Here is a 15,594-nt window from a genome sequence, read left to right on the forward strand (position 1 = left end):
ATAACGCAGAAATGGTAAAATTATCATGACAGCGTGTTTAGAATAGCAACACATTTTTTTCCATGTAGGCTTCTAGTGGAATTACGGAAAAGTACAAAATTTCTGAAGAAAACTAATGAAGTCTATTCGATCAGGAACCAGCAATATTCTTTTAACAATAGATTCCTATGTTGATGGATGCAATTTAACTCTTTTGCACACTAACTTATAAATAGTTTTTCTGTAGTACAATTGTTATAAGTTGACAAACGGCATTTAGAATATTAAGAAATTAATACGGTCTTATTAGTACTGATGAATGAACCATAAAAAATATTGTTTGCAACATGTATGGTTGCAGTGCCCTTTTCATTTACTAAGAAGCGTTTGTTGGAAGTATTGCCAAGCTAAGCAAAATGTATTCTTTAACAATTTTTTAATTCGTCTTGCAGCAAAAAGTTGATGCTCCACCAAACCATGACGGCCATGTAAATCCTTACTATGACGGCCTGCGAGGAAATGTTATCTCAATGCTCAAATCTTCAGCATCAGAGCCAACCAGTAATTCGAACCAGCCGGGATTACCCCTATCCAATGGAATGCTGGGAAACGTCACAAGTCCGAAACCCTACGAAAAACACACGACCGGAAGCAACAGCAACAACAACAATAATAATAATAGTGACATATTTGAAAATCAGAACAGTCGTCCAGCGATGGCTGTCAATGAATCTGAAAACTACAATCGCCAGCCACAGCTACAGCATCATCCGCAGCAACAATCACAACAGCAATATAAGTACGATGATTATCAAAATTATCAACAAAATACCCACAATTCCCAATCTCATCTGGAACGATCCCGTTACTATGAATCACATAAAATGAATCCTGGAGTCGATTACGGTATTACAGCCATTACTACTGGATAAAGTCAATAAAACCTTTATTCCAGTGATATTCGTATACCAACTTAATCTGTGTAAAGGAGATGTAAACGTCTAACAAATCCAGTGTATAACGAATAAGCAACACAAACGTACAGAAGAAATTCTTGAAAAGCTAAAGATTTAAAAATTATAACAAATAATTGACAATTATTTTTAACGGAAAACGCTTAGAGCATGTTTTCTCTACATATCAAATAGATGCACACCGGACAAAGCTGCTACGTGTTAAAACCTTCATTTTACTGCAATATTTCATCGCACGACAGTCTCCATATTTGAGCAGACAGCATCTTATTGAGTAAAAGCCCACACTTAACATGAAAGGAATACAGAATCTCAGTATTAATAAAGCAAACAAAAAACAGCAGACGTATACAATCTCGACCATGTAATTATGAGCGCGAGCTATATGAATAAAAATAAATCAGTTTTAGTTGATTGTTTGAACGGTTGTAACATTCCGAAAATCCCCCATTGCATACAATCTTGTGAGTTGAACGTAAATTCGTTGTATAGAAGTTTTTCACTCCCCCAATTTTATCCCAGAAGTTTCCTCGCCTCAAAAGGGGTGAGCTTTAGCTAAAAAAAGCAGAATAGTTATACTTGGGATAAATGCATCAAGTATCAAATGGGGCATGCGCATTAAATGTTATAGCACAGCATTGGTAACAACTTGAAGACGGCTTTATGGCGAAGTTGATACCATATAGTTGAACTTTATGTTTGATCATGGAAGCTTTCTTTAGCATTTTTTTCCAAAATGTCCTGGTTTTTTTCAAGAAAACTTTTTAGTTAAATTTAGTTAAGTTAAATGAAAAAAATAAAAATTTATCCTGATTTCAAATTTATGGATTTTACTCAGCAAATTATTGAATAGAAAATTTTTCTTGAGTTTTTATTTTTTCACAATTAGGATAGAGTCGACTGAGGCAACAGCTGATTTCAATATTTCAATAGAATTTTCTTCCAAGTTGGTTTAAATACTGACATATTTTCATCAAACTATCCTTCTAGTATTGTTTAATAAAACTCTGCAGAAAACAAATCCTGTACCTATAAATGATCTATTTTTCACATTCAAGTTCCCTTATTGTCTTTCCAGGTCTCTTCTTCTGTCGCACAAGGACACCGTAATGGTTTCAATGCATCCTCGGGGATAAGTTTCAAATTCTGCATTTGCGGTTCAAGTTATTGGTTTAAACTTATTTCGTACGAATCAACTGCGCAGGATAACAGCAAACATTCTCTTAAGTAACCAGTCGCAAAAGGTCATGAAACTAGGAAAGCTTTATTTTGCAAAGGTCGACCATTGCTTCCGTTGAATTTACCAAAATTGTCTAAAACTATTCCATCTTCTTCAGGGATAGATTTTAAATTTTGCGGATGCGGTTCATGCAACCGCGCAGGATAACTGCAAATTTCGGATGAGATCTAAGTCGCAATAAAATGATTTTGTCATGAAACTAGCTAGATCTAAAGGTAGCTTATTGTATCTACACAGCATTTTTTTTAAATTTTTTTGCTGTTTTGGTTTTCCAGCAAAATTCCCTGCTATATTGATTGCTGGAAATATAAGCCAACTGAATTGCTGGAAAATCAAACTTGAAAAACGGCTTTCAAGGAATCCTACAAATGTTCGACTTTAATAGATTTTTATTTATTCTGCTATAAGAATATTATTTCCCCAAATTTAATAATTTTCGCATGATTCTATATGCACATATTGATTTTTTTTTAGATCATGGCCACAAAAAATGTAAAAAGTTGTGTAAAACCCGTACTTCCTATATTTAGCAGTATTATGCTATTTAAGTAGTGAACGGAAGGACTGGGGATTTTCCTTCATCATCAATGATTATAAATCGCATAATTTCGTTTTCAAACTTTAAATTCTCTAAAACAAATTAAGCCATATATGTGTGATGAAGGTTTTACAGAATTACAGGAACCGTTTTTTTAATCAGAGTTTTTTTTACGAGCAACCCATGCAAAAGTTCAGGCGGCAAATTATCAGCGAAAGTCGTGCCTACTATGGACTCTACAAGAAACTGCGGTCGAGAAGACTAAGCCCTCGCATGAAGTGTAACCTGTATGTGACGCTCATTAGACTCATTAGACTTTTTAGACTCATCTTTGGCGGCGTACAGGAGAACGGAGTGTGGAGGCGAAGGATGAACCACGAGCTCGCGCGACTCTACGGCGAACCCAGTATCCAGAAAGTGGTGAAAGCTGGCCGGATACGCTGGGCGGGACATGTTGCGCGAATGCCGGACGACTGTCCTGCAAAACAGGTGTTCGCTACGAATCCGGTAGGAACAAGACGAGCGGGGGCGCAACGAGCGAGGTGGTTAGACCAAGTGGAGCGTGATCTGGCGAACGTTGGGTGCCCGAGAAATTGGAGAACGGTTTCCATGGACCAAACGAATTCTAGGAATTATGTTCCTCAAGTTTTGTCGTGAGACGGAATACCGTCAAACGGGGCATCATGCAAAAGCAGGGTTAGATGCAACATTTTTATACCACAACACTCATTCAATTGTTTCAATATTCTGTAATAAAACTATCCTTGAATGATAACAAAATGATGATGACATAGTTTTTAACACCGTAAAAGAGTTTTTTTTTTTAAGTTTTTGATTCTCATAAAACATTTTAAAAAAATCGAGCAAAATTTTAACATTTTTCGATGCCGTAAAAAAAACTCTAGTATGACGGATTGGCTTAATGATATCACCTACAAACTTTATATTGCTTTCATTATCCTATACCAACCCTTTTGGTGTATAAATATTTTTCGGACAATCACCAAATTCTATTATATATATTTTTTTAATTTAACAAAATGCAAATCAGAACTAAATCTCATAAATCGCGTTTCCATACGCTGAGATATGATTGTTTTGCATTATGCGTTTGTTAACATTGAAATTTCATCCATCCTAGGATTTACTTTCATGATATCAGCTAATATAATATTATGTAGTATTTTTACCCCCAAAGGTATGCAGCAGATTAACACTTATTTCTTGAAAACATTTTTGACAGAAAGAATGTAAAATTTTATTCGAACAAAAGCAAACCATAAATTTATTACAGAGTTCGTTGAAACTTACCCCTTTTTCTTAGTAGGGTGAAAATCGCATGTTTTTGTAAATTAAAAAAATAACTGTTAAAACCTACTGGTAACTGGTAATTTTTCTGACTACGTAATTTTGGTGTCCCATCAACCTTAAAACTTTTGATGCACAAGAGGTATGAATAGCTGTAAGCATTTAGATTTAAGAAGCCACATATTACAGCTGTTCTCTATGGTTAAATAAGCATTTTCCTTAAGGTGGCCATTATGCCCCCATCTCCCATACAGACTTAAAAAATACGATTACTTTGAAGAAAACGAAGAATAAGGACGGGGAAAAGTGAGGCTAGGTGATAGCTTTTCTGTGTGTCGATAACGACGTGGTGATTAAAATTGTTGAGTTTTTCAAAGAAAAAGTTCAAAGAGCAGGAATTGGAAGGGTTTTTTTCTTCTTATAATCGAAAAATGGTGCATACAACGTGCAGAAAACGTTAAAAAGCAAAGTAAAATTGATAACTAGAATTTTTAAATATTATGAAGTTGTTTAGTATCCGTTATGATCACTTGGCCGTTCACCGTTACTTTGAATTAATCAGAATCTCTTAACGTTTGAAATTCAATCTTTTGAATTCAAACACCATTTCGGTGTTTTGAATCCAAGCGAACATGTGAATTTGAATTCCTAATCTTATTTCCGATTTTTTTTTTATTTATTCTTTCCGACGATTTTTTTCAGCTTACAATCAGCTATTTGGCTAAAACGGCGTGTGGCTTTACCTTTTCAACGTTTTGATCTTTATTGGATATTTTTTTGGAACTAGCTTGTTTATTAAGTTGATTTACTTAATTAGGTGTATGTTTTCTTACCAAAAAATGTCCGTTTTATTGAGAGAGTCGACTCGGCTGATCGTGTAGGGGAGGAGCGGGCTATATGCGCCTATTAAGCATAACACTGATTTAATCAAATATCACATGGAATATGTGTACAGAAACTATATACACGTGTGCAGGCATCTGTTCTCTATACATTGGAGTAATTTTTATGTTAAAATTTTATTCTGTTTCCAAGAAAATGATTTTATTATAAGTGTTGTCTAAAATGCGGAACCACAAATCGTGCGGGCTAAATGCGCCTATTTATGTTTTGAACAAAATTTCTGTTTTTTGGGCAATATTTCCTTTTAATTTGATTGAAACTGCTAGAAAGTAATAATTTCCGTACGGCAAAGCTGAAGTTTTATAAAATCTATGTATATTATAATTTTATGGAATAAAAGAAAAGTTAGGGTTGCCATACTATGGAGGCAGTTCATCCATAAGCAAAACTATATCAAATCTGTTTTTAGATCTTCAATTCTCTGTTAAGATGATATTCAGAGCTTAGATTTGAAGGTTCAATGATAAAAATCATTAATTTATTCTATTTAACCTGTTATTTTAGGATGGAGGCATTTTACAAACATGATGGGGTCATACAAAAACACTATATTATTCCACTATATAATCATTATTAAACGTCCACAAAAGCTGAAATATGTTTAATTTCTAAAGTTCATTTGAGTAAGAAACAAAAACCATCCTAGTTTTTTATTTAAGCTTCTTTACGTATAATTTTTAAAAGTCGAAATATCCCGATCTGGAGGGAAAAACAAAATTATATTAAAATGAGATATTTTGATACTTATTTTCTTCTATCTAAATGAGTTATAATTCAGTACTCGTAGGATGTTAAAATATCTCAAATTATATCAAAAAATCTGTACGACCATAGCTAAATTATATCAGTTCTTGATATGCTCCTATCAAGATTACATCTGGTTCAGATAGCATAGTTTGATATTGGACAGAACAAATTACATTAAAATTATAACTTATCAAGATATGAGGGCTTCGAGAAAATTTTCTAGTGGAAGGTCAATAAACCACATTATTTGATAAAACTACCCGATCAGGAGAGCATATCAAAATAATAACTCAAACGTATCTCACCAAGATATTTACATCTGATTCAGTTATAATTAAGTACTCTTAATTTTCGATTTCAAGTTTCTCCAATCTGAATTATATCTTATTCTGATTGACAGACTTGAATGGGGTTGAGCTCATTTTCAATGATAAAGATTTTTTTCGGATTGTCCTAAAATAAAATGATTATATCTTATTTTGATATACGTACAACTTTTTCTGAAACACGGACATCGAAGTCAACGGCTCAAACCTTACATTAACGAGTTTCGCTCAACAGATTCATAAAATTGAATCAAATTTTTGGGAAACCAAAAATGGGGCATGGTTTTATCAAATAATGAAAATTTTCTCGAACCACTCATATCTTGATAAGGTAAAATTTTGATATAATTTGTTCTGTCCAATATCAAACTATGCTATCTGAACGAGATATAATCTTGATAGGAGCATATAAAAAACTGATATAATTTAGCTATGATCGTATAGATTTTTTGATATAATTTGAGATATTTTAACATCCTACGAGTACTGAATTATAACACATTTAGAAAGAAAAAAATAAGTATCAAAATATCTCATTTTGATATAATTCTGTTTTTCCCTCCTGATCGGGTATGCCCCATTTTTGGTTTCCCAAAATTTTGATTCAATATTATGAATCTGTTGGGCGAAACTCGTTAATGTAAGGTTTGAGCCGTTGACTTCGATGTTCGTGTTTCAGAAAAAGTCGTACGTATATCAAAATAAGATATAATCATTTTATTTTTGGACAATCCGAAATAAATCTTGATCATTGAATATGAGCTCAACCCCATTCAAGTTTGTCAATCAAAATAAGATATAATTCAGATTAGAGAAACTTAAAATCGAAAATTTGGAGTACTTGATTATAACTGAATCAGATGTAAATATCTTGGTGAGATACGTTTGAGTTATTATTTTGATATGCTCTCCTGATCGGGATTACATCAAAATGTATCAAAACCTTGTATGATTTTTTAAATTTTTTTTGAGTTTGTATATTCATAAAATTCTTCAAAATGCATTGGTCAGATAAGCTGTCTAGTCAGCCATTTCATCAAACAGCCGAAGGGTCATTTAACCCGATAGGCCCATTTAGGAAACCTTTCCCCTACAGCTATCTTTTGATCTGATTTCCGAATAACTTTAGTCAATTCTTGTTTTTAATGTTAAGTTTAGTGCATGGACTTACTGCGTACAGATATTTGCGGATAAAATCTGTTGGTCTAAAGATTTTGGAGTTAATTTTCCACAGCATCCAATTTTTAGCGCAGACTTCACATTACAATTATTTTGTTTTGGCCAGAAGTCAGCTGTTATGTATCATCCCCCAGTAAGGCCAAATAAAGCCCCACATTTATGCAGGCTATTTGAACAAGTCAGGCCCGTGCGAAGGACCCGTCCATGGGGGGGGTTTTCGAAATTCAAATTTAGCAAAAAATAATTACAAAAATAAACAATAAAAAAGGAAAAAGATTTCTGACACCGTTTCTCACTCATGGTTACCACACAAACTTAAACAAAATTTGACTGATAAAAAAACCAAAATTTTCACAACATATCACACTGAAAGCTTTAAATTTTTGGTAAGTCATTGAATTTTTTTTTTCAAAATGATGTTTCGAATTATTGATTATTCTGAACTAGACATTTGTTGCAAAAGAATTTCGAAGCAATTATGAAATTAACATTTCCAAAACACAGAGTTTCAAACAAATTTGAATTCTCAAATAAATGTCCAATCAGGGGCAAAACTAATAATGATTAGTTGATTCTTAAAACATGATTTTATATAAAAGAAAAATAATGAAAAGTTTCCAAATGTTCAATCGCAGGTTCTAAAGTTTAAATTTACAAGCTCTGAGTATTTTGTCACTTTCGATTGAAATATTGGGTCATGGAAAAAACAGTAATTTAAAACTATGTTTTTCTTATTAAAAATTTAGATTTGAGGGCTTATGTGTTAAGAACACAAAAATTCAGAATTCAAAACAAAGGCAGTTTTGTCAAAAATATTTCTAAAATTTGAATAGTTTGACTATAAAATTCGGCAAGTTTGTGGAAAGTTGAAAAAAACTGCACTTTTACTTCGGTTTCATCATAACATTTACAGAATTTAATCGATAACTTAAGGCAACAGCATTTTGGTGCTTATTTTTTTAATGATTGATTTGGCAGATTTTAGCGTCCTGAACTCGAATCTTTAAACAAATTTGGTCGCACACATTTAGTTTTGGAGATAAGGACATTTAAAACTGTTTCAGTTTTATGGGAAATCAATCATTGATAACTGATAACTAAAAAACCTTCATTTTTGAAAAATATGATTATGATTCTGTTTATCATACTCCATCCAATTAAGGAATCATGTCATGATGAAAATGATGCATGATCTAAAAAAATAAGATTTAACAGTTTAAAAAAAGGATAGACATCATAACATGTATTTTTTTACATAACTGGAGAAAGTTTAATAGAACTTGATTTAAGTTAACATATTTGTTAAAACCTAAGAAAAGATTACATTTTTGCATAAAATATATATATATTTCAGTGCGGTTTAAAACTTCCTAAAAACTTGATAAATAAAGACAAGTAAAAAAGCATAGAACTTCTATTTTTTTTTCGCAGAACTAAAAATTATTGAAGTCTTGAGGAAAGCTGATAATTTATTTACAACTTTTATATTTGAATAATATGTTTCTAATTTATAAAAAAAAGTGCAGAAATTTCCCTAATGCTTTTTATTTATTTTCAAAAGTCATTTCAATAACAAAAGCTGATAGAAATATTGCATATTTAGATTCAGGGTATCCCAATAAGTCGAAATTACCTTTCAAATGCATGTCACCTCAGAAAAATGTAAATTTTGTAGCCTTGTGAAAATTATTTAATTCTATTGTGTTGAGCATTTAGAACAACAAAAATCTTAAATAAATTAGAGTCTGAAATTGGTTTCTTTAAGAATATTGCATATCAATATAACATTTATAATGACATATACGATTTTTTTAATAAAAAAATGGTTCGTTTCAAACTCTGTTCTTATTAAGTTACGTTCTGAATACGATGTTGGGTTTTTGAATGTCAAGTTTTGAGTTCCAATAAAAATGATTGATTTAATTGCAAATTGCAATTTGGAATCAATGTTGCTTTCAATTCGTGAACGTCGGAAAGTCTCATAGATTGAAATGTATCAAGCCAAAGGTGTTTTTAGACCGAATTCCGCCGGAGGCAAGAAAAATTTCTGACTTACTTATTAACACTTATTTCCAAATACATTTTAAAATCAAATAATTTTTCGTTACTACGGAGGAATTTTACTTGGAAAAAATCTTCATGGCGGGGTTAAACCCCTAAACCCCCCCCCCCCCCCTCCGTTCGCACGGTCTTGGAACAAGGCCTTTTTGTCATTTTTTTCATTTTTGTCATTTTTGTCATTTTTGTCATTTTTGTCATTTTTGTCATTTTTGTCATTTTTGTCATTTTTGTCATTTTGTCATTTTTGTCATTTTTGTCATTTTTGTCATTTTTGTCATTTTTGTCATTTTTGTCATTTTTGTCATTTTTGTCATTTTTGTCATTTTTGTCATTTTTGTCATTTTTGTCATTTTTGTCATTTTTGTCATTTTTGTCATTTTTGTCATTTTTGTCATTTTTGTCATTTTTGTCATTTTTGTCATTTTTGTCATTTTTGTCATTTTTGTCATTTTTGTCATTTTTGTCATTTTTGTCATTTTTGTCATTTTTGTCATTTTTGTCATTTTTGTCATTTTTGTCATTTTTGTCATTTTTGTCATTTTTGTCATTTTTGTCATTTTTGTCATTTTTGTCATTTTTGTCATTTTTGTCATTTTTGTCATTTTTGTCATTTTTGTCATTTTTGTCATTTTTGTCATTTTTGTCATTTTTGTCATTTTTGTCATTTTTGTCATTTTTGTCATTTTTGTCATTTTTGTCATTTTTGTCATTTTTGTCATTTTAGTCATTTTTGTCATTTTTGTAATTTTTGTCATTTTTGTAATTTTTGTAATTTTTGTAATTTTTGTAATTTTTGTCATTTTTGTCATTTTTTTCATTTTTGTCATTTTTGTCATTTTTGTCATTTTTGTCATTTTTGTCATTTTTGTCATTTTTGTCATTTTTGTCATTTTTGTCATTTTTGTCATTTTTGTCATTTTTGTCATTTTTGTCATTTTTGTCATTTTTGTCATTTTTGTCATTTTTGTCATTTTTGTCATTTTTGTCATTTTTGTCATTTTTGTCATTTTTGTCATTTTTGTCATTTTTGTCATTTTTGTCATTTTTGTCATTTTTGTCATTTTTGTCATTTTTGTCATTTTTGTCATTTTTGTCATTTTTGTCATTTTTGTCATTTTTGTCATTTTTGTCATTTTTGTCATTTTTGTCATTTTTGTCATTTTTGTCATTTTTGTCATTTTTGTCATTTTTGTCATTTTTGTCATTTTTGTCATTTTTGTCATTTTTGTCATTTTTGTCATTTTTGTCATTTTTGTCATTTTTGTCATTTTTGTCATTTTTGTCATTTTTGTCATTTTTGTCATTTTTGTAATTTTTGTCATTTTTGTCATTTTTGTCATTTTTGTCATTTTTGTCATTTTTGTCATTTTTGTCATTTTTGTCATTTTTGTCATTTTTGTCATTTTTGTCATTTTTGTCATTTTTGTCATTTTTGTCATTTTTGTCATTTTTGTCATTTTTGTCATTTTTGTCATTTTTGTCATTTTTGTCATTTTTGTCATTTTTGTCATTTTTGTCATTTTTGTCATTTTTGTTATTTTTGTCATATTTGTCATTTTTGTCATTTTTGTCATTTTTGAATTCTGTAATTCAAATTTTGATTTCTCCGATTTTGTTAGGAAAATTTACATCACAAGAGAAAAACAGTTTGCCATAAAATACCTCAACCGTGGAAATGTTTCGGGAGTTACTATCCGTTACCAAACCCGGGAAACAAATCGGGTTTTTCCGTTCGAAACTTTCACCGTTACTCTTAGCATAGAAAATTCCTCCCCAACAAGGAGCATGCAGCAGCAGCAATCGTTAGTGAGCTGTTGCAACCAATCAACTCACTCACCGAACCGAAAACATGGGAAAACTCGCAGCATCCAACCACTTGGCTGCTGCTGCTGAAAACAAGAAAGAGAGACATGGGAAAGCTAAAGAGAGTAGGCCTATTCCGGTGACCGACTGGACTTCTTCTCCGTTTTCGTCCGCCATATGATTTCGGGTGGAAAAGCTAGCCAGCTCTAGGTAGGTAGGTAGGTCAAACAACATTTCCCGAGTGACGTCATCACTCCCGCTCTCCCGTCTCTTTTGGGTTGTTGTTGTTGGTTGTTTTTTTGGCGACTCGACTGACGGTGCTGTGCCTGTATGCGGGTGGATGACGGTTTTTTGTTTTCGGGGAAAGTTGTTTTCCAGTTGCTGCAGCTCAGTTGCCTAGCGGAGACCAATTCGAACGGGAGTTGTCTCGCTGTGTCGGTTTGTTTTTCTGCTGCTGCTCCTTCCTTCGGCGTCGGTGTCGGTGGTGTCTCTCGCGGTGTGTCGGTGTTAGAGGTTGGGAGCAAAACAGGGGCCGGGCAGTGCACTACACATGTGAGATAAAAATTTCACCGGCTCATAAATTTTAATGGATCCGTTGCCGGTGGTGGCTGGGTGGAAGATTGGTTTTTTCTAGAGGAGAAAAGCGAACGGGACGACGCGAAAGGTGGTTGTTGAGTAATTTTCTTCGGGTGTCTAATGCGTGAGGATGGTTTGGTTCCGGTGAGGTTAGAAATCTATGCCATGGGTTTTAATTGATACGGTTAAGGGAGGAAGTGCATACCGTTTGATGTTCCGGAAATGTGTGTGAGTGTACGAGTAAGGAAGGATCTGTCAGGACGGCGTTAAGCGATTGAGAGAGAGTGAACGAGGGTGAGCAGAGCACACCCGTGCGATAGCTGTTGAACCGCGTGTGTCGTTCTTCCGTGCGATAGTGTGGGGTGCAGCGCGCGTGTTTAGATTATGTAATAAAACCTGATTTTCTGGAGAGGGTAAACAAGACACTCGCGAGCGCTCTCCGGTGAGCAGTGATTTGGTGTCAAGCAAGCAAGTGATAAGCGGTCGGTCGGTGGTATGCCATCGGTTTCGACTGACGGACGCAGCAGGAAGCATAACTAAGGGCGTTTACGTTGTTGCCAGGGAAGAAGACGCGCTGGAAACGTGTGCTGTTTGTAGTGATAAAAACAACGGGAGGAATAGAAAAATTTGCTTCTGTAACGTGATTTCATCGAGTATTGGTGCTATCTATTGGTGAAAATTGATAAATTGCAAACATTTTCTAGTGGTTTTGGAAGAAAAAGTGAATGATAACATGCCCGATGGGTTCTTATCAGTGAGGGAGTGAATCGATCACGCACACCATGCCAACATCCAGGCGTATGAGTGACGTCTAGCGGATGCACTATCTGCGGCTGCTGATGAGAGAACGCGCGTGTTCGTAAATAAATCATTCCGCTCACAGATGATTGATCTTCGTCGAGCAGCAGCAGCAGCAGGACGACGATGGAGAAGACACAGCATAGCGCGCTGATGTGCTAACCTGGGTATGAGATTGTATGCGTTCCAGCACCGATTCGGGGATTGTTTCGTTGCTGCTCAAAAGGAAATCGTCTCATCGAGGTGGATATCACTCGTGACGGGTGACGGAAGAAATCGATTTGTGAGTGGAAAACGCCAGAACTTATCGGTTCGGATCCGCCTGAACGCCTGAATCGCGACTTCTGGTGCTATCGTTTGAATGGTCTGGCCGGGAAAGCCTAAGGAATTTGTGGTTTCTACCCGGAAAGGATTCGCGGGAAGCGATTTTCCGACGTTCCAGCAGTGTCCCAAGTGCTGATGAGAAGGATACGTGTGCGAGAGTGAGCAAAACACCATTTTCCTGCCTTGTACGTATTGTCAGCAGAGCGCGGAGAGGTTGATTTTTCAGTGCACACGCGGAAGAATCCATAGCTGCTGACAGATGAAGAAAATCTAGTGAACTTTTTGTATTACCCCGCTTTTAGCAGCATTCTAGGCGTATACTGTTATCGAAATTTTGCTACCAATCTGCCCGCGTCGAAGGCGAAAGTCAACGAGCAGCATTTTCTAACTTAGTGTTAAGCCATGAAGCATCTCCAGTATCTAGACGTGTAAGGAAAAAAAAAGTGCTGAAGCTTGCCGATAAGCCATGGAAGACAACTGACCGCTCCCCGGAGCATCAGCCCAGAAAATCAAAAAAGTAAAGAAGAAAAAAATAGTCTATTAAGTGTTGCCCTTAGCCTGTGAGTTTTCACGTTTGTGTTCCAAGTGCCATTCGAAACGCTACTGGACCTTAGACAAGAGGTCCAGCGAAATCTTAGTAGGAAAAAAGTGTCGAAAAGTAAAAGTGTCCCTAGGGAAGCTGTGAAACACCTCTGATATTACTACTTGCATCCCCTCACTCACATCGCCATTCTCCCGAAATAGAAGGAAAAAACCTCGTCAACAAAATCATAACAGCACCACCATTTAGTCAGTGTGTTGTTATTGTTGTTATTGGTGAAAAACCGTTCCAATCTCTGTAAGTGAACCCCTCGTAGCCCCCTGAAAATCAGCCAACGTAACTATCTCGATGTTGTTATTCTCGTAAAAGTCGAACGCACCAACACAACCAAACGGATATAATTCGCAATTCGCGAGAACAAACAAGCAACCAACAACGAGAAAAAAAAACTCATTGATTGCAACCGATTACCCAAATCTGCTCAATAAAAATTTGCAATCCCACAAATCTCAAACCAGAGAAACATCAAACCACAATCAGTGTTTTTGATACCCATACACAAATCACCCAACAACCAGCAACTCCCAAACGACATCATTCGTCTATTTCTAAGCGTATTAGCTGCATATGTGCGTCAAACAACAACAATAATACAGGAATTTAGTGTTGTAAGTGTTCATCACTATAGTTAAGGAATACCTCCCAAAGTACCCCCATCACTAACAGTGTATCGCAGTATTTGAAGAAATATAAGAAAAAAAAACCAACCAATAAGTCAACATTACACCAAAACAACAAAAAAAGTCGTTAAATACGTACCCATTTATAACCGTAAGCAGTCAACGTTAGCATAGGTTTTTTGTAAATCAAAATAAAACCGACAAAAGCGTTAAACTGAATTCCACTGAAGAGATATGCCTAGAGCCACCAAATGTTGAGTGTTCCAAAACGTGGCCCTTCTGTGTGGAAATAAAAAGCCTTAAAATTAGGCAAGTTGTTGATCCCAGTGTGCGTATGTCTAAAATGGTAAAGTTTAACTGTGCGAATTGTTGAGTGTCTGTAAAAATAAAAGTTAAGAAAAAAACGGGAAATAAAACAGCCGCGCCATGGAATGCCACCATTGCATACCGACGACTTCGTCGTCGTCGTCGTCGGAGTCGTTGAGGAAGCGGAAACAGTCGGCCGCTACCGTCGTCGTTAGTGGTAATAATGTTAACAACAGTGGTTCAGTGTCAGTTTCCGGTGCAGCAGCACTAGGAATGCGATTGAAGATGCGCCCGTCTTCGATGGTGTTGATGTTGACGATGGTGACAGTAGTTATGACCACCCTAATGGTGGAATGTGTCAGTGGACTGCAGCAGCAGCAGCAGCGACAGCAGCTGGAGGAGGAGCAGTTTTCAGGTGTTGGAGACGGACGAGGACGTCTACATAAAAGAGGTGAGCCAAGATCTTGTGGAAGTTCTGGAGGCGAACATTCCATCGTTACGGTTTTTTAACTTGAGAAAACTGTTGTCGAAAAATGTTTGATAAGAGATGCAGAAAGGTTTGAAAAGTTTAAACTATACTACTTGTACATGTAGCCTCGCAAAGTCGAAATTTTTTTTTTTTTTATAAATTCGTTTATTTGAGACGGCTCGAACCTTTTAGTTTAACGGAGCCAAGGTTCCGGATTTTTAACGATACATCAATTGCTTATGTCTAGTTTACATTGTTTTTTTTTTCATATGTTTTCAACATTCGAACAGTCAGGTTATTGAATTAAAGGAGCTTGGTTTTTGTATTTACAGTTAATTATCAAAATTAATAGAGTTAAAGTAATAGTAAAAGAAAAAAAGAGGTAAGAAATACTTAAACGCGTAGATCGATAGATTTAAGATAAAGGTATATTTCGAACATATAGTCAAGGTCTATCGCAGCCAACACATCCCTCACTGGAACATTAGGTGGTCTACCTCGGGCCCGAAGGGAGTCTATCAAATTCGTTCTGGCGATAAGATGGTCCTCACACGACCAAACAATATGCTCGACATCATGGTAACCTTGGCCACAATTACACAAATTGCTAGTAGCGAGATTCACACGAAAGAGTAACGCGTTCATGGAACAATGATTGGACATGAGACGGGAAAATGTTCGAATAAAATCCCGACTCAGGTCCAATCTATTGAACCAGGGTTTAAGGCTTACCCTTGGGATAATCGAGTGAAGCCACCGACCCAACTCATCTTCGTTCCATTTGCGCTGCCAGTTGACAAGAGCGTTTCTTCGGACCATAAAATAAAATTTGCTGAAGACGA

At 34.9% G+C, this 15,594-nt stretch overlaps 1 protein-coding gene across 7 annotated transcripts in view; it reads left to right on the top strand.

The window, feature by feature from the left end:
• LOC129749112 (myelin transcription factor 1-like) overlaps positions 1-1,330 on the top strand; it is a 130,363-nt gene extending 129,033 nt beyond the window's left edge. For 6 of the 7 annotated variants that reach the window (XM_055743992.1, XM_055744030.1, XM_055744015.1 and 3 more), the window contains exon 14: positions 432-1,330. In XM_055743992.1, coding sequence (XP_055599967.1) covers positions 432-911 — 480 coding nt within the window. In that variant the 3' untranslated portion in view covers positions 912-1,330. The remainder of the gene's footprint in view (positions 1-431) is intronic. The other variant, XM_055744037.1, reaches the window with a different exon arrangement.
• The last annotated feature ends 14,264 nt before the right edge of the window (positions 1,331-15,594 follow it).

This window comes from Uranotaenia lowii, chromosome 1 (assembly GCF_029784155.1).
Source record: "Uranotaenia lowii strain MFRU-FL chromosome 1, ASM2978415v1, whole genome shotgun sequence".
Lineage (NCBI taxonomy): Eukaryota > Metazoa > Arthropoda > Insecta > Diptera > Culicidae > Uranotaenia > Uranotaenia lowii.